The 24508-nt window shown below is 36.7% G+C and overlaps 1 protein-coding gene across 1 annotated transcript; it reads right to left on the bottom strand.

Annotated features, from left to right (window-relative positions):
• Positions 1-624: 624 nt before the first annotated feature.
• LOC122967491 (nucleoside diphosphate kinase A 2-like) lies at positions 625-9606 on the bottom strand. The gene is made up of 5 exons (XM_044332167.1): positions 9500-9606; positions 6642-6774; positions 4520-4621; positions 2937-3049; positions 625-897 (listed from the first exon to the last, which is right to left on the bottom strand). Exons 2-5 carry the CDS (start codon positions 6756-6758, stop codon positions 780-782), a joined length of 450 nt encoding a protein of 149 aa, XP_044188102.1. The 5' UTR covers positions 6759-6774; positions 9500-9606; the 3' UTR covers positions 625-779.
• Between the last annotated feature and the right edge of the window lie 14902 nt (positions 9607-24508).

Raw genomic sequence — 24508 nt, 5'->3', positions numbered from 1 at the left:
ACTACTTTTACTGCAATACTTTAACTACATCAAGCTCATAATACTTATGTACTTTTACTGTAGTAGGACTTTTCATGCAGGACTTTTACTTGTAATGGAGTATTTTTACATTTTGGTATTGGTGCTCTACTCTCTTCTCAGTGGTTTGCAGACCTCTAGTCTCCAGATGTGATGTCTGTAGTAGAACCGAAACCATTAGTTGATTCATCACTTATCAAAATAGTTGCCGGTTATTTTTCTGTCAGTCAGCTACTCAATTAATTGACTGAAGTCACTGAACTGACTATCTTCTGTTCCGTCAGAGAAAACAAGCAATTTGATGACATTACCTTGGGCTTTAGAAAACTGTATTCACTATTTTCTGACATTTAACAGACCAAATAATTAACTGATTAATCGAGAAAATAATCTGCAGATGAATAGATAATGAAAGTCATCACATTAAGCTCTGGTCTGACCATCTTGAAGTTATTAGGATTTAGCCTTTAGGAACCAAATTTAATGGGAATCCATCCAATAATTTGTAGTATATTATACTTACATGAACACACATCACCATGCATCTATTTTTGCTGCTAACATGGTTAAAAATAGTATATAAAAGTAGTCAGAGGTCACAGACAGTTGTTATTAACATGAGACTTTATTGGTAAGTGCTACATGTTGTTGATTGTCCAAGTCAGAGGATCAACTGCAGGGAGGTCGGGTGTAATCAGGTCAGGCCAGTGGGGTCGGTGGGATCCAGTTGAATGTAATTTCCTGGTTTCTGAGTGGCCAGTTTACTCATACAGCCAGTGCTGGGCACAGGGGGTGTAGGCGACAAACTCCTCGGCCTTGAACCACAGGTCGATCTCTCTCTTGGCGTTCTCCAGGGTGTCGCTGCCGTGGATGATGTTCCTGAGAAAACAAGAGAGGTGATTGTCAAAAGTAAAAACACATACATTTTAAAGAACCATGCTGGTGACTTTGTATCTTCAAGCCTGTTAACTACACTTTACTCAATGTCCCAAAACATCCGTCAGTTAGTTTTAGATTGATTTCCCTCCTCCAGTTCATTTATGAGAAAATCAACCACTTTATTTACCTACTTTTATACTTAATTTTAACCAAAATTCTTATAATTTTGACCTAAAGACAATTCTGGACTTACAGTCATTTTTAATCAAAAACACATAATTTTGACTTTGATTAGTATGTTATAATTTATAATTTGGACTTTGTAACTTTTTGACTTTGTGAGACCCTGAATCTCATAATTGCGACATTTAAAGTTAAATTATTTAGTATTTCATAATTTAAATTTTTAAGTCAAACTTGTGCCTCCCTATCTCATAATTGTGTTACTTCAAAATTTTGAAGTAATTTTTAGTCATTTTGATTTACCTACTAGGTCAAAATTATAATAATTTCAACTATTGACTTGGTTGATCTCATAAATTTTGACACATAATTCATATTTTTTACTTACTGTCTCATAGTTTTGACTTACCACGAACAGTTTTATTTTTGGAAGTCCGTTTATTGTTTGTACGGAATTATAGGGCATGTGCATTGGTATTGATTGCGCAAGATCACATGATCAAATTCACTCAAAGTGTTTCACTCAAAACGTTTTTGCTTGAAGGTAATACATCAATCCTTCCTACAGTTTGGGTTAAAATGATTAGGTTTAGACACAAAAACCACTGGTTAGGGTTAGAGAAAGGTTATAGTTTGGGTTAAAACAGTAAAATCCCTGACGTGACAGTAAAAAATGTCCCATTTAACGACACTAAAATGCCCGACATGACAGTCAAATTGTCCAGTTAGTGGTCTACAAGTGGTCTAAATTCCGGAAACCCATTTCATACCGATAGAACAAACTAATATCGGCATGGATAACCAGTCTGGACCAACAGCCTGTGGACTACTGGCAGGGAATCGTGCGTGTCAATAGTCAGTAAATTATTGCACCGGTTCCATATCCGTAGCCGGTGCCTTTGTTTTTTTTATCATTCGTTACATCTCATCTCTTTACCTGGTGGTCCTTCCATCACAAAAAGGTAATACATCAGTCAATATTTAGTGGGCTATTTTTATCAAAGCTATGTTATTGTCAATGGTTAATGTACTTCCAATTGTGGATGAATTAATACTTAATAGGAATACATCTGTCATTGCCAGGAGCTATTAGGCCAGCAGCTGATCCCTACTCACGAGTATATAAAGTAGTTATATTTAGTAATATATTTATATTTAGCTTCACCTGGACTACCTACAACAGTAAAATAAAAGCGTCACAGTAAACACCTCAATTTTATTGCTCTTACTTCAGTACATTAAGCAAATATGTCCTCATTACACGGATGACACCTTATTTATCTGATTATATATTATCTAATTATATATTTTATTATTATTGCTACTATTATAACTATAGATATTATTATTTATCTGTTTATTCTCTTTTGTTTAGTTGTTCTGGCCACCCACCTACCTCTGTTCATATTCTGATTCAACCTAACTACATTACCGTTTGTGTATGTATGAACATGGCATGTTATGATATTTATTTTGGGGGATTTGATTGGTTCTTTAGTCATGGCGTCAGTCCCATGGTGTGTCTAGATTGGCGGCCAGAGGGAGCTTTGGCTTTATATTACGTGACCCCCAGATAAATGAGTGTACATGTATGTATGACCGTATATGCTACATGTTGTATATATTATGTCTCAATTTTTTTTTTAAATGTAAATGCTTAAATTTCACTTTTAATGCAGTTTGTTATATATGTTTTATTAGCAGTTTTGCTTAAAAGACTAGAACCTAAATTCATCTTCACAGTTGGATTTAAGACTCAATATGTCAGATTTCAGAGTGGGCTGCTGGAGAAGAAATTACTAAACTAATGCTGATAATCGAATGAGACTAAAATGTGTGTGTTAACGTCTCCTTACCTGCCGATGTTGATGCACAGGTCTCCACGGATGCTGCCGGGCTTGGAGTCAGCGGGGTTGGTCTCACCCATCATCATCCTGGCGAGCTTCACAATGTTCTGACCCTCCCAAACCTGAAACACACACAAAAACACACCTGTCACATGTGTGGTCACAACTCTGCTGTAAATTCTACATTTACGAAGTTTATACATTTTTAGCCACTGTTGACATTCAGAAAGGTGATAATTCTACTTCATGTTTATTATTGAGGTTGTAGTGGGTGGTACTGGTGGTGTACTGGGGTGCATTATATTGAATGTTTTCCCCCCTCATGTATGTTAATGGAGTGGACAAAATATTAGGAACACTTTTCAATATAACGCACTTGGATCGCACTAGATTTGACAGGCGTTCCTAAACTACAGTAGCAGGATTTCATGTATTTTTCTCCTTCTTTACTCCAGACTTCTCAAATCCACCTGTACAGAGTGGAGAACGTGAACAACACATGAAAACACCTTAGCAACCACCTTAGCAACCAAGGCTACATGTGGAACTAGCCGACATCAGCTTGTCAGCAAGGTAGAAAAAAACGTTGCAAACAAAGCATTGAGATCAGGTTGAGGCCCTGACTTTCGACTTGCAGGCAACATTTCTACATGTTTACCTCAAGTTTTGGATCTTTGACCATGTTTAACATCCGATATCAGAGCAGCATATAAATAACAGAAAACGCAGCAGAAAAAGCAGAATATGTCCCATTGAAACAAACAGAATTGTTGGGGACTATTTTCAGTGGCGGATGAATCCACATTTGGTCCTCTCATGAGGATTCCTGGCAGCAGGACGGTATGTGTGGGATTGAGCCAAAATAAACTACAGTGTGTGTTCATGGTGATGACAGAACTTGTCACCCAGTGCAGCAGTGTGGCTCGTTGATGTGTTTTTAATAGTTTTTGGAATAAGTTTTTATTATCGGACTGTCCTGTAAGGGGTCAGGAGTGTCACCTCTGAGTAGGTGTGTGCGATCGCCTGCTCCATAAAAGGAGAACGACCTTGAAAACAAGAGGGTGTGAAGAGAGAGAATGTTGACAGCTGGATGAGAGAGCAAAGACAGAAACACAGAGAGAGTGCTGATGAAATGGAAAGACTGATAAAAAGATACCTGACTGACAGAAGAGGAGTGCCAGAGATGAGCAGAATGTGTGTTTGAGTGTGTGTGTTTGAGTGTCATGTATTCAGTGTTGCCAGATGGGAAATGTTAAAGTATCATACCAGACGTTTAAAGTTATCGTATTTCAAGCAAAATTATCGTTATGCTAGTCATAACCAAAAGAACAAATAGGGGTAAATGTGTAATTTCATAAAACACTGCCTACAAATCTAGCCCCATTGTTTAAAAAAATAAAAAACTGCTAACGTATTCATTCCTATATGTTTGTTGGCGATTCTTCCCTTTTTGACTGTTCCAACAGCAACTCCTCTTTGCCTCTCGCCTGTCCTCACCTTTCCTCAGTTTTTAAACGTTAGGATTTGGTTTTAAGATTAGGGTTAGAGTTTGGTGCAGTATGGAAAAACATATTTATGTATGTGTGCGTTACCATGGCGAGGATGGGTCCAGAGGACATGTATTTGCAGAGTCCACCGTAGAAGGGCATGTCCTTCAGGTCCAGGTAGTGATTCTTCATGTGGTCCTCAGAGGCCTGCACACACAATTAACAAAGTTTTAGCAAAACATACAGTGAAGTTCTCACTTATTGGTCAAATAACAGACAGTCTTGTGCTCTAAATATATAATATTAACATCCTATCACATTTTAAATCAGGTTTTCTTGATCAGATAGAACCATCTAATTCTGAAAACACATTTTTCAGTTGTAATTTTAAGTTTCTATCTGCTAAAGCTTTACAGAAAGCTTTCCAATTTTTTGTGAAAAAGTCTGACAGTTTACTTTGTTGTAAACTAAACAAAATAATCTGGTTTTCACTGACAGATTTTAACAGATAATACAGTTCATAAAGTTTTACCAACAGCATTATTCAAGACAGTTAGAAAGCTCAAAAATGTTTCTCCGTTAATTCGCTGATATTTTCTTTAGTCATTCTTTTTCTGCAAACAAATTTACTTTTTGTTTCTGTCTGGACAAATTGTGGTCTCTGTCAGTATCTGACCTCTGAATGTTTCTCTGTCATCACTGTGTCTGCTGCAGGACTCCGGTTATAACGTTTAACACACACAAACCCAGTTAGCAGCAGGTAGAGTTAGCATCAGCAGCTAGCAGCTTGAATGTATATTCTTACGTATTCACATTTTTGGCTTTCATTGCTGTTTTCTTTTAAATAGTCAGAGTAACTTAAGTCACTAATAATAACATTAGTTATTGCTAACTAAAATTAGCACGAGGTCTGTAATCGAAATTAGCAGGCTAGCTGACTAGCATGGTAGATAAAGGTAAAAGTCCATTTTTCACTGAGTTCAAACAAGATAAAAATGACTTAAACTCAGTTGGTGTTTGTATCAGTGTCATTCATAATGACATACATGTCATAAAATAAGTAGTTACATAAAACCAGTTTTAATGTTTCAAAACTTAGATTAATTTACTCTCCAATCACTGATTGCTACTTTACATTTGGAACCTTATAGAACAAAGTTAGGGAACGCTTTGGAGTCAGAACCTTTTCTTTTCTCAAAATTTAAGGGCAACAAGGCATAAAACAAAACAACACAACACAAAATGTTAATAGCTTGTAAGAATTTAGTTTCATCTTTGTCACGAACTATTTTTTGAGTTCATGAAATGTAAAGTTCAGTTTATATCAACTCTGATGAATCTGAATCTCAGCTGGAGCTGATCCTCGCTGGTGTGATCTGCATGTAGATTGTTAATCCTCAAAAATAGAAGAGGTCAGGTAACTGTGGGATCAACACCAGTAAAGTATGTGTGATAGTGACAGCAGTATCAGTCCTTCAGTTCAGCTGCAGCATTCAACAGTTCAGCAGCTGTCAACAATTCAACAGCTGTCATCTCCTCCCACAAATCTAAAACCCACTGTGTTGTGTGAGTATTCTTTCTTTGAAAGGATCACTGTCAGGCTTTGAGAGTGTAAAGTCCTTAGAACGTATTATAAAGTCTTAAATTTCCTGTCCAAAGGTCTTGAATATCGTCTCTTTCCTGCTGCAGACAGTAACATTACATTTTTTTTGTATGCATCTGCAGCTGTCGAGCTGTCATGTGACTAGTCGTCGTGTCGTGAGGTATATCTAATATCTAAAACACACTACAGTACATTTACATTGTGATCATGTAAAAATATTTTGAAACAAGTTTAAATTTTTGATAAACCTTTTCTGAAATAATCTGCTTACTAAAAGCAGATAGTCCATTCGCAAATGTGCCATTTTTTAAAGTTTTTCTACAGGTTAAACATAAATTAGCCTATATTTATACTTCTCTGCACAGTTAATGTTTGTTACACATGAAATAGAAATACCTATATGACCTTTTAAAACTCAAGCATGTCATGCATTGGATACTTCGATTTGATAGTTTGAAAGACTTTATTTTTAAGCCTCGGGCATCTTTAGTGCTTATTCAATATATTCTAATTTTTTAAATATGTCCCTTTTTAAAAAAGCAAGGTGTTGTTTTTATTTTGCATCAAGGCCTATTGATCCCCCTCTTTGTCCTGTGTTTTAATTCCTGATGTCGTCATGGTTACCTGCATGAATTTGGCAGCAACCAGCCTGAAGCCTCTGTGCTCGAAACGCTTGATGATCTCGCCACACAGGCCTCTCTGGACGCCATCGGGCTTCACGGCAATGAAGGTACGCTCCATGTCTGCTCAAAGAAGGCTACAGAAACAACACCAAAGAAAAACAGAAGAGAAAGTTGTTATTTTTAATCAGCCTCCAAAATTAAGAATGGAAATTTGTAGAAGTTTGTTGTTGTAGAAGTTTTTGTGTTTTCTACAATCAAAAATAAAATAACCCAGTTGAAGGCTTTTCTGTCAGAGTACTGCATCCTAAATCAACACCAGTCTGGTTTTACTCCATATTTATAAATTTATCAATGCATGAAGGTAGGAACGGTCTAATCTGAATTCCTGAAGGTCACCAGCGGAGTGCCACAGGGATCCATTTTGAGTCCCGTCCTGTTCAGCATTTATATAAATCAGATTGTCTCTTCTGTGTCTGATTGTAAAATTCGTCTTAATGCAGACGATACTGTACTATACAGTACAGTACTATACAAGTACTTAATAAAACAGTAAAAACTAAATTCATGTTACTCTCCAGATCCAAACATTCTGTTCAACTTCTGTCTGAGGAGGCAACAAGTTGGGTCACCTCTGAAACAATTTGGATTTGAGTTGAAGGTGAGCACCAGGTGAGCCTGTGTTGGTGGTCACCAACACAGGCAGGAGATTTATGAGAAGCCCAGAGAGCTGGAAGATGAGATATTTTTTGGTCACTTCAAATAACAAAAGGAAGTTGCAGAAAGAGAAGAAAGTTTCTGCTACAGCCTCATGTTGGAAATGTCACATTACATTTCAAGAGTAGAGTGTAGACTGAAGCAGCTCATTGTCATCATTCCAACATGTGTTTTCATTGAGAGGGTAATATTAAATTACCTACTAATTAAAGAGACTCTATGAAGCTGGAGTTCATTCTGCTGAAGCAGTGAATGTGAAATCAAATCTGCTGCTGAGCTTGGACGGCATTTCCTTCTCTCTCAGCTCCTCTCTCAGCAATGCCTCCTCATAATTTTGGACAAAGCTTCAGCGTGATCGGCTGGCCTGCTTTCTAATTTTACTGCCTGTTGGTAGCTGGTCATGGGAGGCTGATGTCAACTGGCAGCAGGTGGCACTGGCAGGAATTTGCTTCTTTTACGCTTTCTCAGCAGGGCTGAGAGACACCTTCTAGAAACAGCTGAGTCCAGGGTCTGTGTTGGGTCATCTGTTCACAGCAGATAACTTTATACACTCAGAAACTTCAGTTATGATGTTTCTGACTCCCCAAATAATGGGGACAAAAGGAACGAGAATTCCTCAACAAGATTCATGTCCATGATTTTAAAACTGGCAGCTCATTCAAGCAAACCAGCTCAGTTTAACAAGAAGGAACCAGTCAGGACTGATCTAGGGGGTAGGAGAGTCTGGGAGGGTTAGAACAGCTGTTTTGAAGCACATGGCACTCTGACAAATCAGAACCAAAAGTTCCTGCAGACCTTCCAAATAATATTCACAATTTCAAGTCTTTCACCTCAAATAACTAATGTGATTTGTCTCAATTTTTGGCAGTAACTTGATTTCTGTTGATTGAGATACAGATTCTATGACCATGTAGACTCCTAACCTGGTGTTTTTTTTAAGTGTGCATATGTTCATATCACAAAGCAAAGACAGATATTTGGCAGAAGCATGGAGACAATGATCTCTGCCTCAAGCTGATATATCACATTAAAACCCCTTAACATGTTTTCCCTTTTTTGTGTAAAAATCCAGAAATGACATTTCCAAACTAAACACTTTTCTCTTCTGCATAGTCCCTTTTTGGATTCCAAATATGTTGTAGTGGCGAAAATTAAGGTTAATAAGCTTCAGAACATTTTGAACTTGAAATGATGTTCAGAAATATTTTCAAAGCCCGTGGCTTTCTCAATAAAATTTGTGAGCAAATTATGTGATTAAAAATTGTGTCCCTGCTTTCAGCTTTAAAGTCAGAGCTGAAATTCGTCCTTGTAACTTAAATGCATGTTTTTGTCAAAGTTTTCTGCTTTGAATCTGCACTCAGATATTCAGTTTCTCAGAGTTCTGGTGTAACTTTTCAAATTTTACAGCAAATACAAATCTTTTCTTCACATTCACAGCCTTTAATGTCTCATGCTGAATTTTATTTGTCGGTTTACAAACGGTGAAGAGTTTGATATTATTTCTGAACATTGTTTCACAAGTGCAATATGTTTTTGACCCTTATTTTAGCCCGTTGAACTGCAGCTTTAAATTGGTTCAGTGTAATTGCAAACACAGTTGGTTTTTAGGGTAAAATGAATGATTAGTGTGTGATCATGGGACCAACTTAATGCCCTTGTCGGACATGTATACCCAGTATGCCTTGTGGTGCAACGACGCAAACTGATTGGTTAGGTTTAAGCATGGGGTGTGAGATGGTTGGGGTTAGGGTAAAAATATCAGGGTCAGAGCCAATCAGAGGCAGAGTAGGGGTGCGTCTTCACGGAAGACACACTGGGTATGCATGCCTGACACAGCCATTTCTGCACACTCACAGACTGTCTGTCTGCAGCTGTCTGCAGCCGTCCAGCATGTCACTGCAGCAAAAGCACATGTGCTGCCTGCAGGACAACACATGCACATAATGCACGCAGGAAAATGAGCAACGCTTGACTGTCAAAAAACATTTAGTAACTGAGACACCACAGAGACGCTATTGGCTAATTTTGTGGGTTTTTTTGATTATATTTCAAGTTTTCCTATTAAATAATTTAAAAAGTGACAAGAGCAGTGGACAATTACACAAAAATACTTTGCTTTGCTTGTGAGTGTGTGTTGATATCTACCTTGGTTTTGGGAGTTGAGGAGAACTTGTGAAGACCGGCTGCGGGGATGCAATCACCGAGGCCGAACAGCCAAAGAGGAGCTCTATTTAAAGGGTTCACTGCAGGGGGGTGGAGCCAAAAATATAAGTCTGTGCGTGTTGTTTGGGGGCGTGTGTGTGTGCGTACAGGATGACTGGATGAATCTGTGTCAACAGATCAGTGCAGTCCTCCACTGTGTGTGCGCGCATGCATGTATGTATTTTTGTGAGGACCTGTTTGAGTTTTAGACCTTGAGAGTGCTCTTGGACAATTTTGGCAAAGTAAGACACTGTTGAAAATTGAAGATATTTTTGTAAAAGCCAAAAGTCAAAAATGTTTTTGCTTTCCAAAAATGTTTGTACTTTTCATAAATATCTCTACTTTCCATAAATTTCATAAATTTTCTTTTTCAAAAACTTTCCTCACTTTCTAAAAATGTCCTAATATTCACAATTATTTCTTAACTTTCTATAAATTTCATTGCTTTTCAAAAATGTCATTTTTTTCAAGTCAGAACAGTTGGGTATATGTTATGTTACCCAAATACTCATCACAAAGGGTTAGGGTTAGAGTAAAATTGAGATACTTTGTCCAAATTTTGACCTTCTGACTTTTTAACTCAATTTTGACTTGCAAATTTCACCCAATTTTGACTTCTTACCTCATCATTTCAACTTAATAAATCAAACTTTTGACTCAATATGAGTGTTTTTATTTACATCATGCCCAGCTTTTCATCACAACTTAAGTAAAGAGGTCAACTAAGAATCTCAGAGAGCGTTGCTTCTGACTCTGTTCTCATGCAGCTGATGGCGGTTAAGTTAGAGGTTGAATCTTTGCAGAACTTGTTGATTCATAAATTGGAATTTGGATAAGCTCAGCAGTTGTGATGTTGCATTCTGTTCTGAATATCTCTAAATGAGCTCTGAACAGTTCTTTATGGAGTTTTCTCCATAGCAACAGACACTGAGGCTCATGGGAATTGATGGATGTATTATGAGAGTTTGATACCAAACCAAAAATGGTGCCCATTCAGTCCAATGACAATTGCTCGGCTGGTGCTTCTGTGTTGTGCGGCTCACTGAATATGCACAATAATATAATAATAATATAGCCCCACCTGCCAGTTCCCAGTTGGCCCATAGACTTTACATTGTGATGATGTCACAGATTTTTAAATCACTTTTCTTGACTCAAGGAAAGTTTTATAAATATAAAACCTCCATGGATCAAAAATTCATAATAGAAAGAGTCATAATTGACCTTATTCGCAGTCCATAGTTTTACCAACGTCTCTTTTACGATGATGGTCTATGGGGAAAATGCTTTTTGGGCTACAGGGTATTTTTCGCTGCAATACCACGAGTGACCACTGGGAAAAATTGGCTGCAAGGCTGAGTGGCGGAGCCCTATCTAGCTCTTATAATACATCCATGCATACCACATACCAAACTGCTCACTTGAAAAAAATCTTCCTCACTTCTGAAAAAGGATATTTTTTAAAAGCAAGGACATTCCTTGAAAAGTGAAGACATTTTTGGTAATTGACATTTTTGGTAAAAAAAAAAAAAAAGTTTTTGGAAGGTGAGGACATTTCTTGGAAAAGTGATGACATTTATGGAGAACTTTTTCAAGCGGGGACTTAATATCACATAATTTTGATTTACAAGGAGTATTTTTTATTTCTTCATACGCAACTTTTCATGTACTTATTTTGGGGAAAATTTACTTCATGACAAACTATGAGACACTGAGCTGAAACAACACAAAGAGTCTACAGCCATGCAAGCACTCTGTGACGCTGAGCTAAATGCTTACATCCACATGATTCTTCTTCTGCAATGGTTGAATGGCACCAACTGGAGAATTAGCACCACCAAATGTTTATCTACTAATATTCACACAACAACAGAGGACGAAAAGCATTCACAACATTTTACTTTGCATATTTTCTGGAAATGCTGTTAAAATTTGTGCTAAATTTGAATGGAAACATTGGCTATTGTCTCGAGAGACTTATTTTAAAATGAGAGCCATATAAAAGTGGTAAATATATGTGATATCATGCTAGCAGACTGAGGCTAAAGCTAACAGGTCCCATGTAAAATGTCAGCATGCTCACAGTGGTCTTCATACCCATTGAAGAAAACTGAATTCAAGGACCAGTATGGAGGATTTAGTGGCATCTAGTGGTGAGGTTGCAGATTGCAACCAACTGAATACCCCTCCCCCTGGAGAACCTGGCCGTGAAACTCGCAAAAAACGTGAAAGTCCCTCTCTAAAGCCAGTATTTGGTTTTTCCATTCTGGGCTACTGTAGGAACATGGTGGTGCAACATGGCGGGCTCCGTGGAAGAAGACCCGCTCCCTCTGTAGATATAAATGGCTCATTCTAAGGTAACAGAAACACAATTCTTATTTTTAGGTGATTATACACTAATTAAAACATACTTATGAATATTATATTCCATTTCTGCCAAGTCCGTTCCGCTAGATGACACTAAATTCTACACACTGCACCTTTAAACATGACAAAATACTTCTGAAGCAGTGCAAAATTACTGAAAACATTACTTAATCACTGCACTTCAGTACAATTCTGACATACTTTATAGTTTTTACTCCACTATATTTATGTCAGCTTGTGTTACTTTGCAGATTAAAAATGTAAAATCCTTCAGTGAGCAGTTAAAACACAACGCATTGATTATAAAGTAGATAAAACCACCTAACAGTATTTAAAAAGGCTCAAATTAGCTAAGTTTCATCTTAAAATGCAGCTCTGCATTTTGTCCCAACAATGGGTACTTTTACCTTTATACTTTTAATATTACACCTTTTGTGTAAAATTGGTTTATCTCAAAATTACAGCTTTATTCTTATACCATTAAAACTTTCTAATTTCTACTAAAATGATTTATCTCTTTAAATTCAGTTTTCTTCTATTAAAAGTTTTATCTCATATTGTATTTGTTTCTCATAAAATTATAAAACTTTGTCTTGAACTATTAGACTTGTTAAATTTTGACTTTTGTTTTCTTTCTCTGGTGCTATGCCTTTTTCTAAAAAATATGACTTTATTCATTTAAAATTACTTTTTTCTGATGACATGACTTTTTTCTCAATTTTTTTTTTTTTTACATTGTTCTGGAAATATAAGTTTTTTCCCTCAACAGTGACCCTAATACTGCACTGTACAATATAGTAAGTTGTTCCCAATTCTGAGGTATGAGTATATAAATAACTGCATTGATTATACAGTAAATTAAACCACCCAACAGTATATAAAAAAGCTCAAATCCACTTTAAAATTCTGCTTAAATGTTAATACCTCAGTAATGATAATAATACAGTAGTATAATATATAGTAATAGAATGCTGACAGAGGTCATTTTGCTGATAATAATTCTGCACAGTGGACTTAACAGGTGTAACGTATTATGTAAGAGGGGCGGTTACTGCATCTGATCCTGCACCTGTTTGAAATCAGACCTAAAACACACACACACACACTCTCCTGCAGGCATGCAAACACATTCTGAAACATTCACTACTGTATGTGTCGAGTATTTAATCTGAAGCTCCAACCTTCACCCTTCCCCCAAATTTTACCCTAAATATAAACCTTCTCCTAATCAGGGCTGGAAAGCTGTCCTCCCAGGGGGGATGCTGGTCCAGTCTGGAGTCCTGGAGGTCAGGGAGGCTGCAGGGAACCTATCAGCTGAATTTAAAACAAACACACACTCTAGACTTTTACCCATCTTATATTGCGATACATTTGGACCACAAGAACCTGCACAAAAACAGCTGTGTGGCTTCTCCTGTTACTGAGCTGCTTTGAAGGTGGAAGAAAACTCATCAACGAAAGACGAGAAAAGAGAGTTGGGTCAAGTATAAGTAATGTCAAAGTTCAAAGAAAGTTTGCATGCTTAAGTCTAAAATAAAAATAAGTACAATTATTTTTGTAAATCCATTTTTCACAAGGAATAATATTCACAAACGCTTCAACTTTGCAGGGGTTTAGACTTTTAAACTCCAGGTGGAAATTATGAATCACTTTGCTGATTGGTATCAATTTGTTCAGTTCATTGTTCCATTTTTGTAACTGACTGTAGTTTTATACATTTTCACTGTTCAAAAGCACTTTGGTACCTTCATCAATAAGACTCTGATGAAGGACAGCTACCGGATCTCTGAGAGGCATCGTGTAAATGCATCCAAGAAACATTCAAGACCAACTGAAACCTGTTTGAAGCACTTCTGTAATAAAATTACAACTTGACTCTTTTCTTGTTCAAATTTGACTTTATCATTTACCAACTGTTTCTACATAAAATTAACTTTATCCTGAAATAATTACTTTTTCTCTTTAAATTATTTTTTTTTGTAATATTATTCCTTTGTCTTTGAAAATGATAACTTTATTCTCAAAATATCAGTTTTCTTTCCTAAAGAGTGACTCTAAAACATTGTACATTACAGTAGGTTGTACAAGTTAAGGAAATAACCCACAATGATTTGCAAGAGTTGCGACGTTAAATGGCAATGAAATTCTACCATTTGACTTCTACCATTACAACTTTTTTACTTGCAAAATGAGTTCATGTCACATTACATCTGGTTTGTCATAAAATTACAACTTTATCTTCAAATATTTGACTCTAACTGTAAAACGTAGATTTTATTTCATAATTTTACAACTTTTTCCACATAAAATTTACTTTGTCCCTCAAAATGATGATAGTGATTTATTGTCATGACATGAATTTTTCTTAACAGTGACCCCAAAACTCTGTCATGCATTGGGCTGTATAAGTTAGGGGAATAACCCAGAATGCAGCATTGTGAGGTAAAAGCAGCAATGACATTCTACAATTACAGCTTTTTTACTTGGTTATCAAAGGAGATATTTGCACATAATTGGAAAGTATCACCTCAGTCTTGAGAAAAGAAGATCCCGCACTCTGCTGTTGCTTAGCATCACAATTTATTGATCGTACTAATGTTTTGGTCTCTCTAGACCTATAAATACTCGTCAAGATCCAGAGGAACCGAAACATTAGTACGATCAATAAATTGTGATGCTGAGCAAGGGCAGAGTGCGGGATCAACTTTACATTGAAAACCGACAATTTTATGTCATATTACATCTAGTTTATAGCGGCCTTCACGGCCAAAACCTCATCCATATAAAAGAGAAATACATATGGAGCCAGAGTGTGTGACATTTTTTTCCTACTTTTGATATTACATCTAGTTTCTTATAAAATTACAACTTTATCTTGAAATATTCAACTCTAATTGTAAAATTTGGACTTAATCTCATAATTTGTAAAATTTAATTTATCCTGAAATTGACTTTTTTTTCTCTTTGGTTTTTTCTTCTCAAAATTATGACTTTATTCTGAAAATATTTCAACTTTATTTTCATTTTTTCAACATTCTATTTAATCATTTGACTTCTACCATTACAACATTTTTACTTGTAAAATAACAACTATCTTGTATATATTTCGACAATCTTGAAATATTAGAATTTTCTTGTAAAATTTTGACTTTATCTCATAATTTTACAACTTTTTCCACACAAAATTTACTTTAAAGTAGACTTTTTTTCTCCTTGTAACATTACTTTACTTCACTATGCATTACTCCTTAAAATTATGCCTTTTTTCACTTTGTTCTCAAAATATATTCACATTTTTCCCTTTACCATGGCTCTAATACTCTGTCGTACATTACCGCAGGCAGTAGGATTTAAAGAATAACCCACAAATCATAGTGTTGTAACATTAAAATGGAAATGACAGTGACATTCTACATTTGCAAAAATAAACAGACAAAATCATGTAAGCAGTTGTCAGCAAGAAGAAAATTTTAGTATTTTGTGTGTGTGTGTGTGTGTTTTAGGCTACAGCCACACTAATAAATTTTTGTTTTAAAACACATAATTCCTGCTACATTTACGCCAAGCATCCAAACTACTCTGGGGTTTTCAAACCCCTAAAATGGAGATGTTTGAAAACGCTGCAGACACCGACACCAACTCCAGGATTGCATTTTAGTCTGGACGGGCGGAAATAGAGACTTTTGAAAACAATGACATAGACACCCACGTTCGCCTCCTGACTATCAGTCACAACATGTCCTTCCCTGATTCGTCACACTCCTATCATGTGACCCTTTTCAAGAGGTAAACAATCAACATAAGCCTCGACTACCAGTGGTTAATTCAACATGGATAACGAATTACAGGTGTTGCTGACCTTGTTGTCTATGCTAGCAGCTGTTGGGCAGTTAAATTCTGCATTTTATAATACTACTACTGCCTACATGCACAGGAGGGAAGCTATTATTTCAGCTATGTGCGACAATTCCCGTGTCCAATGGCATTAGTTTCAGGTGTTAGTATGGAATGAGATTATTTCTGAAATGTTGCTAAAAAGCTCGTTTGGACAGAGATCATATTAGTGTGGATGTAGTCTTAGTATAAACACGTCTCTAACCAGCATCTCCTAATTTAACTTACAGCTGCATGAATTTACCCATTAAAGCTGCTCTGATATACATTTTTATTTAAATTACTTTATGTGGAACAGGTCACTCCTTGTTGTGAACCTACAGAAGTTTATTCTGCACTTGTTTTATCTCATTTCTGCTACAGGACTTAAATCCTACTTTGAGGATATGAATACTTTTATCTTTTTAATACTTAAGTATTGACTGCAAGAGGTTTGTGTTGTAGATAAAATTCACTCACACATGCATAAAGTGAGTCTGCGGCAGCGTTATTGTTGTCCAGAGGTTTTATTTCAGTGTCTGTAGTGTGACAGCAGAGGGAGCAGAAGTCTGGAGGAGGAGGGACGAGCTGTCAATCATAACTTCCCTGACTGAGCACTTCAACAGAATTCAGGAAAGGTATTGATTCAGTGTAATCAATACCTTTCCAACCAATCAATTTCACCATAAGCCTTTAAACTTCTACTTCTGGCCTGGCCTGCTTTTTAATTTTTTGGGGGATTTGACTTTTTCCCACAAACTTGTTGGTAAACTTATAAAAGATGTGTTTTATTTCAAAATACTGTCGTCATTTTTAAGGTGAACAGCTAAATTGGAAACGCTTGAATTATCTGCTCTCATTGGCAGCTTTAAGAATAATTTCTATATCAGAATTGTAAAAAATAAATTGTTTTGCAGAGAAAAAACAATGGCACAGTAACAAAGTAACAAACGATCAGAGAAAAGAAAAGAAATGTAATTTTAAGAGAAAATAAAGTCGTAGAGGGAAAAGAAAATCACAATATGATTTAAATGTCATATCAAAGAAAAAAGTAATTCCAGGACAAAGTGTTGCATGTTTTTTTTTCTTGTAAAATTATGACTACTATGACTACAACTTTCTCCTCATAAAACTTCTGCATTCTTGTAAAATTACTTTTTTTCTTGTAATGTTGTAACTACTTCTTCAAAAAGTGTTGAAAAAACTCATTACAAGTTAATTCTCAAAAGAATTGCAACTTTATCTTCGATAATTAATAATTACTAATATTATGATTTTTACTTGTAAAATTACTTTATCCTTTTTACAAGTAAAAATCACAACATACTTGATGCTCGATTTTTGTAAAATTACAACTTTATTCTCATACTATTACAACTTTTTTATCTTATATCTCATAATTTTACTTTTTCCACAAAAAATTACTTTATCCTGAAATTGTGACTTTGTTTCTCTTAAAATTACTTACTTAAAATGTGTTTTTTTCCTCAAAAATCATGACATTATGATTTTTTTAATTCTCAAAATATCTTTTTTCCTTAACGTTGGCCCTAGTACTCCATCATACATTACAGCAGGCTGTTCAAATTCCCGGATGTTTTTGCAGTATTTTTCCTAAACTTTCTGTAGTATGACACTAACCCTCCAGGTCCCGCCTCCTTCCAGGCCTCTGCTCCAATCACATCGTCTGTCTGACGTTCACAGAAATAAGGACTTGTATCAATGTAAACAACCACTTCTGTACAAAAAAACAAACAGAAACAACCCCAAGCTTTAGATAGAAAACAACCAAACAATAAAACTGAAGAGATTTAACTGTACAATTCATAAAGTCATAAACTCATCATCATTTCTTTCTCCTTCTATCATCACTGCACACTTTCTCTCACCTTTACAAATAAAAAACACCAAATCAAATATTTCTCCTTGAGTTAGCGTCACTCTCTCTCAGCTCATACATAAAATAGAGTCTCCGTTAGTATTTGCCTATTTACAGGGTTGCAATATATACACATTTTTTATTTTTTCAGTGTTTTCATACAGGCGACACAGCGGACGGCCTCGACCCAAGAGGTCGCCCACCTTTCAAAATTATGGATCCCAGAAGCAGAATTACAGGCAGAAGCTGCGATTGTCCCAAAATAACTGGAAGGTTTGGTTCAGGTGTGAGGTTAGAAATGGTTCAGTTTAGATGAGTTTAGGTGTAGCATTGAAAATCGTTTTGTTAGGGTTGCATTTAGAGACAGCTGGGGTTCAGGACTTCTGTTTCTGCCCAGAACTACAGTGGGATCCATAATAAAGCGCCCGACACCCAGGAAGTGGTCCTGAGAGAGCCACCGGCAGACTAGTGATGATGTCATCTTCGCTGGGTTTCACACTTTGTACCCGACTGAACCGCTGCAAATGTCTCCTTCTCGACAAGATAGTTAACATCAAATACAGAGTCCTGAAAATTCATTTTGATCTCTGAAGCAACAGAGTTACATGTTCTTTAAATGAATGGGAGATCAAAACTGAATTTGTGATATTGGGAGTTCAATCTGATGTTCTTGGGGATTTGAAATTTAACTCTTGATCTTGGGAGGTCAAAGTCATGTTTTTGGGAGTTCAAACTCGTGTACTTGCAAGTTCGAACTTTGACTTGTGTTCTTGGAATTTGAACTCAAATCTTTGTTCTTAGGAGTTCAAACGAACTTGTGATCTGGATATCTAGTTTGAACTGGTGTTCTTGGGACTTCTAACTCGTTCTATGAAGTTCAACTTGTGTTTTTGGGAGTTTGAAATTAAACTCATGATCTTGGGAGGTCAAACTTAAACTTGTGTTCACAAAAGATTGAACATGTGTTTTTGGTACCTCTAACTCTCGTTCTTGGGAGTTTTAACTCAATCTTGGAAGTTTGAACTTTAAATGGTGTTCTTAGGAGTTTAACATGAAACGTGATCTTTGGAGGTCGAAGTAATGTTCTTGATAGCTCAAACTTGAATTTGTGATCTTGGGAGCATGAACAGGGACTCGCGTTCTTCGGGGTTTCTAACTTAAACTTGTGTTTTTGGGAGTTCAAACTTTTGTTCTTAGGAGCCACTGGTTAATGTAAGATGCACGCTTGGATACTTGTGACTAATGATGTTTCACAAGAACAGACAATAACGGAGACTGAGAAAGGCCTACTGTGTCTAACCCTGCTGGGATTATTTCATATATTTTGAGGAGAAAATAAAGATTCTCTCCATATGAGATGTAAGATCTTGTCAAACTGGAGACGTTTTGCAGGTTGTGTCCCTGTCCAGAATCAAGTTCACACATCATGTTGTTCAAAATCTGAATCACTGTAAACAAATGGTGGAGGTAATTTGAGACTTCTATTATGTTCCTGTCCTGAGTTTTACTCCTGAATCAAAGATCCTCTATTGTAAAAACATGACAGCAAATGTTGGACTTCTTCTTTATGGCAGATATCAGTTCTGGTATGATACTACATTAAGTGTGAAAAGGTGAAAATCTTGGTTGATGTTTTCACCTTGTTGCAGTGATGTAGAAGTGTATTCAGGGTGTGGTCAGTGCATTCTGATATCACTGGCGGGTGTGGTTACATGAAGAGCTCAGAGCTTGTTTTAAATTTATGTCCATGAAATCCAAAAACTAAGAAAGTAACAGCCTAGTTGTAAAACAAAATACAGACTTCAGAGATATTACCTGGTCTCGGATATGTTGACATGTGTGAGGAGGTGGACTTGTCTCTGGACGGGATCAGCCTTACTGAGCTTTTGCAAACAGGATGTTATGGTACAGATGGAAAATGACAAAGTCTCACCGGCCACCAGAGCTGAGCACAGTCAACATTTTGCAAACTTTCCACACTTCTTGAGACACTTTTTACAGTACTCTGAGTTAAGTGAAGAGTTTCATTCCAAACACAAAGCAGGATACTGACTGAAAATCTTACTGGAAATTAAAAGTCTCAAATAAGTGTTTTGACCAGGGCTCATATATTTAAAAAGGGGGTCAGGTTAATGCAGTAAAAGACTTCAAGCGAAGAGAAGTGATCATTAAAGGCTGAAAGGGTTTTTCTGTGAATCAGCTGCAAGAAGTAAACATTAGAAACTACGAGCATCTTAAGAATGAAACTCTTCAGTTCACTAAGGAAAAACCTCCATCTTCATTCATTTTGTCTTGTGTTGAGTTGCAAAATATATTTTTTATATATATTGCTAAAGTGGTTTGTGAATTTTTAAAGAAGAATTAACAGTCCTCCTCTTTGAAATTCAAAGTTGAATTCATAAAACACATCCTTGCTTGGGTTTTGCCAGTAGCTGAGGTGGCTAATGTTAGCAAACTTCAGATGAACACTGTTAAATAACAGACTATACTGAGTCTTTGGAGCAGTGGGCTTTTGTTTTCAGGATAACGGGCCATCTGATTAATGGGCTTTTGGTTCAATGGGGTTTTTTTCGAACTATTGGGGTTTCGGAATAATGGGATGTCTGACCAATGGCATGGCACCGCTTGGGGTTGTAGGGACTACGGGAACATGCTACAATAACCCTGCAAGCTAGCTACCAGCTAGCTAGCTAGCTTGGTTGCTAACCAGACAATAAAATGAGGAATGTATTTGTACCATTGACTTGTCTCTCCGACTAACTGCAGATCATGCTGCATTTAGTTTAGCTATACATTCAAATATGCTAACGTAGACTCACTGTATATCAGACACTCGTCACATTGAATTTACTCCAGCGTTTATGTCCATGCACTCATAAGCTTGATTGCTTGCTTCTTCTCTAAGTGTCACAAATTAAAATTTATTAACACATTTTGCGCCAATTGTTTGAGAAAAATTATGAAAAAATTACAGAGAGACACGGTCCAGATAACTGGATTTTTCAACTTACAGTATCCTGGACAGGGAAGAGGTACTATTATATCTAACACTCTAAAAACATTTAACACTTATATTTAAATCCTATCTAAGGATTCTATGCATGTTCTAACAATTAATTGCATTCAAAACACATGCCCTTGTGTTTGTAAAGCCACAGGCAAATGTTGTAAACTGATTTCTCTAAAAGCAAAGGGTGAGAATGCGTCTTTTATCATATTTTGGGAAAAAAGGGAGACTAAGGATGACACAAATATATATTGGATTAACGACCTTGAAAAATCAATGAACACTATTTGTGTAAAGAAAAAAAAAATTAAGAGTCTGTAATACAGTCAGTCATGTTAGCTTCCTCCATTTTGGACTCCCTCAACAGTGCAAATTTGTGATTCACCAAGTTCACCAAAGTTTAGATCTGACTAGACCTGGAGGACTCAATAACAGACAAAATAACTTCAGATGGAGATTTTCTTTTTACAGATCTGTCAAAACCAAACTAAAATAATGTTTCAGTGTCAACAGTCTGGACTCAGACCTGGTGGTGATTACAGCATAAAAACAACAACTCTGTAGGTTTCTATTATTATAGTCTTAATGACTGAAGTGTGATCAGCTGTACAAACACAGAACCAATCGATCGCAACACAACTGGACTCAACTGAACTGAACTCTACTGAAAATCTAGAATAGAAGAGTAAACAAAACCTCTCTCTGTCTCTGAGCCCTGAGGTTTGGCAAAAGTGCTTCGTTGATGCGATAAGTTGGCCAACCAGCGTCACTTCCTGTAACTCCGTTATTGCCTCGGACCTCAACCCGCCAATCCACTGATCCAACCGGTAACAGGAGAGCTGTGTGGGGCCGATCGGGTCTTTCCTTAAAGTCGATTGGCCGTTTTAAACGTGACAGCAGTTAGATCCCAAATGCTGAGAAATAAGTTCTCCTGTTGACTTATCTTTGTAGTCAAGTTGATGATGTCGTCACGTAAACAGCTGATTGGCTGCCATGTGATTATCAGTTCAATCAGCTTATGATCATTTTCAGTCACTTTATCAAAGGACCATACCCGTGGGTTTGTTTTTCTTTTTTTTTGCATGTTTAAACACTTATGTGTTATGTATGTGACATCACAGCCAACCGTTTTCCAAAATGTGCCAACGTGTTTTAGATTTATTTTTTAAGTGTTTTTATATCTTCAAGATTTCTGGTGGCCTCAGTTCAATCTGCAAATCAACCCGCATGGACCTGAAAATGACTACTATCAGGTAACATCCATACGTGCCAACTTTTAATTTTATAATTATTTTTTGGTTCTAAAAGCTACTCTAATCAATATTTTGTTGGTGGAGAGCAAACCAGAGCTAAAAGGAGAGCGAATATTGGACTTAAATTCATCAAGTGAATATAAACACCCTTCCGATGTCTGCTGGATGTGGAAGTAGGCAGCTGTTTGCTTAAATGTTAGCCACTTAATAAGCAGATAATATATAAGGTGTTGTGTTTACAGTCTGTTGCATTGCCCCAAAGTGGGCAAAAGTAATAATCTCGTTTTAGTCGCCTAAACTAAACCAAACCTCACACATGATGTGTCAGATCAGAAAATGCTTGTATGATTCATTTTTCTAACACTATTTTGTGATGTCTTTGAAGGTAGTGTCAACCTATTACAGCATGTTACGTTACGTAACATGTTAGGATGTGAACTGAAAATTTAAAGGACCAGGAATGGAACCCTGAGGAACTCCACAGGTAATTATTCACTGTTAATGGATGATCATGTTTGTTTCTGTTGTGGAAGTAGGGAGCTGTTTGCTAACATGTTAGCCACAACTACTTTATAAGCAGATACTATGCCAGATGATCTGTTTACAGCTTAATCTGCTGCCCCCTAGTGACCAAAAATATTGTCCAATAATACTGACTAAACTAAACCACATTCAAAAATATAAACCACTGTGGTGCAGTTTGAAAAACAGCTGGCAGCAATGCAGAGTGGACGTGATTTGTTGTAAACAGGCTAAAATATCAGTATGGTCCTTTAAAGTGAGCATGATGTGAGTGGCGTTGAGCAGTTTGCTGAATTCTCCAGCCCCCCTGTTGGATCAGAAAACACTGTGAGAGACAATAAAAGCCCCAAAACAAAAAGCAGAAAAGACCGAAGAGTTGGTGAACATCTTCAGACTGAAACTGAGATCACGTTCGGTAGAAAACCAGCATCTACACGCTCGCATCCAGCGAGGAATGTCCACCATCCTGACAGTCCTCTGCTAAACAAGTCCAATCATGCGATCTGAGTTTGCAAACGCACTGTGACAGATGTCCCACAGTGTCCACAAGTCCATCACAGATACTGTCAGTGAATGCATCGTCATTGTTTAGATTAAATCATGGAGGAATCTGAAGCATAAAGAAACAGTTCCCCTGTGTGTAACATCAGAGAGGTCAGAGGTCAGACTATCAGCCCTTACCACTGATGTAAACTATGGACACAACTAACCATAATCGCCAGTTCAGTTGCAGATCCATAACTGGTCTTTTTGTGTTTGTGTCCTGAATTTGATGTGAAATAGTTCATTATTGATGGAAAAATATATTCAGTCATGAACAGATTTCCGGGTGCAGGAGTCTGACATGTAAACTCGTGGAGTGACATTAGAGTTAAAAAGTCTAATTTCTACTGGTTCCACCTGCACTCAGACCAGTTTCTACAAGGTTTAGTGTCACATGATTTACTGACTGTTTCTGCAAAGATTTAGTGTTGTACAGTCTGGCCTGTGTCCAAGAAAAGATCCTGGAGAACAAAACCAACACTGCGAAATGTAAATCGACATTTACTCGTCTTTGAAAGCGATGTATTCTCCAGTTAAAGAATCAACTTGTCTGTCTAAATTCTCCGTCTGCACGTTGTTGTTGTTGTTCAGAGATGTTGGTGAAGCAGTTTTGGTTTATACTGTAACCTGTTCCAGTTCAGTTCCAGTGTGTGAATTCCAACCTGTCTCCTAACAGGAAGTTGGATCAACAAGTCAGCTCGAGATGTGGTTGTCCGCGACGTCCAGTTACCCAAAACACCTTTCATTTGTAGATCCATGGACATATTTTAGTGCATCTTCGCAGGAACATAATTCCCATGTTAATTGTTTGGCAGCTGATCGACAGAAGGGTGCTTTCCATTCAGATAACTCTACTTCCTCCTGTCCTTTCAGACTAGGACCCACAAATCAATCCGCCATCATCGAGGATGTTCCAATAACTTAAAAGAGTCTCACAGGAGACGAGGAACCACAGGTGTATCTTATGGGGAAGTTTCAGTGAATCTGTAATATTTTTTATATTATTGCATGTTTGCAAGTTGTACAGGAGACTCGCTGTTGAGACTACTACTGTACTATCATGTATGAATTGGAAAAGCAGCAAATTCACTAATTTTTGCTTGAAGAATGAACTGTTAATCAATCGTCAAAACAGCTGCTGATTAATTTTCTGTACATTGACTGATTGATTTTTCATCAACAGCCAAAACTTGCTAAACTTCTGTATATTCACAGCTATTATTAGTCCTGTAGTATCAAGCCTGAGTCTTACACAAACAGATTATAGACTAGGGCTGCAATTAATGATTATTTTCATTATTGATCAATCTGTCGATTATTTTCTCGATTAATCGATTCAGAAACTGGTCTACAGGACTAAAGAAACCAGAAAATGTGTAATATCTAGTATAGTAATAGCAAAAAATGACTCAATACAATTAATTGACTATCAGAATAGTTGTTGATTCATTTTCTGATGATCGATTCAGCTGTATCATAGGCTTTACGTAGAGCACTTATTTCGCTGC

This window comes from Thunnus albacares, chromosome 17 (genome assembly GCF_914725855.1).
Source record: "Thunnus albacares chromosome 17, fThuAlb1.1, whole genome shotgun sequence".
NCBI classification, from domain to species: Eukaryota; Metazoa; Chordata; class Actinopteri; order Scombriformes; family Scombridae; genus Thunnus; species Thunnus albacares.
This window is presented reverse-complemented; position numbering and strand designations above follow the sequence as displayed.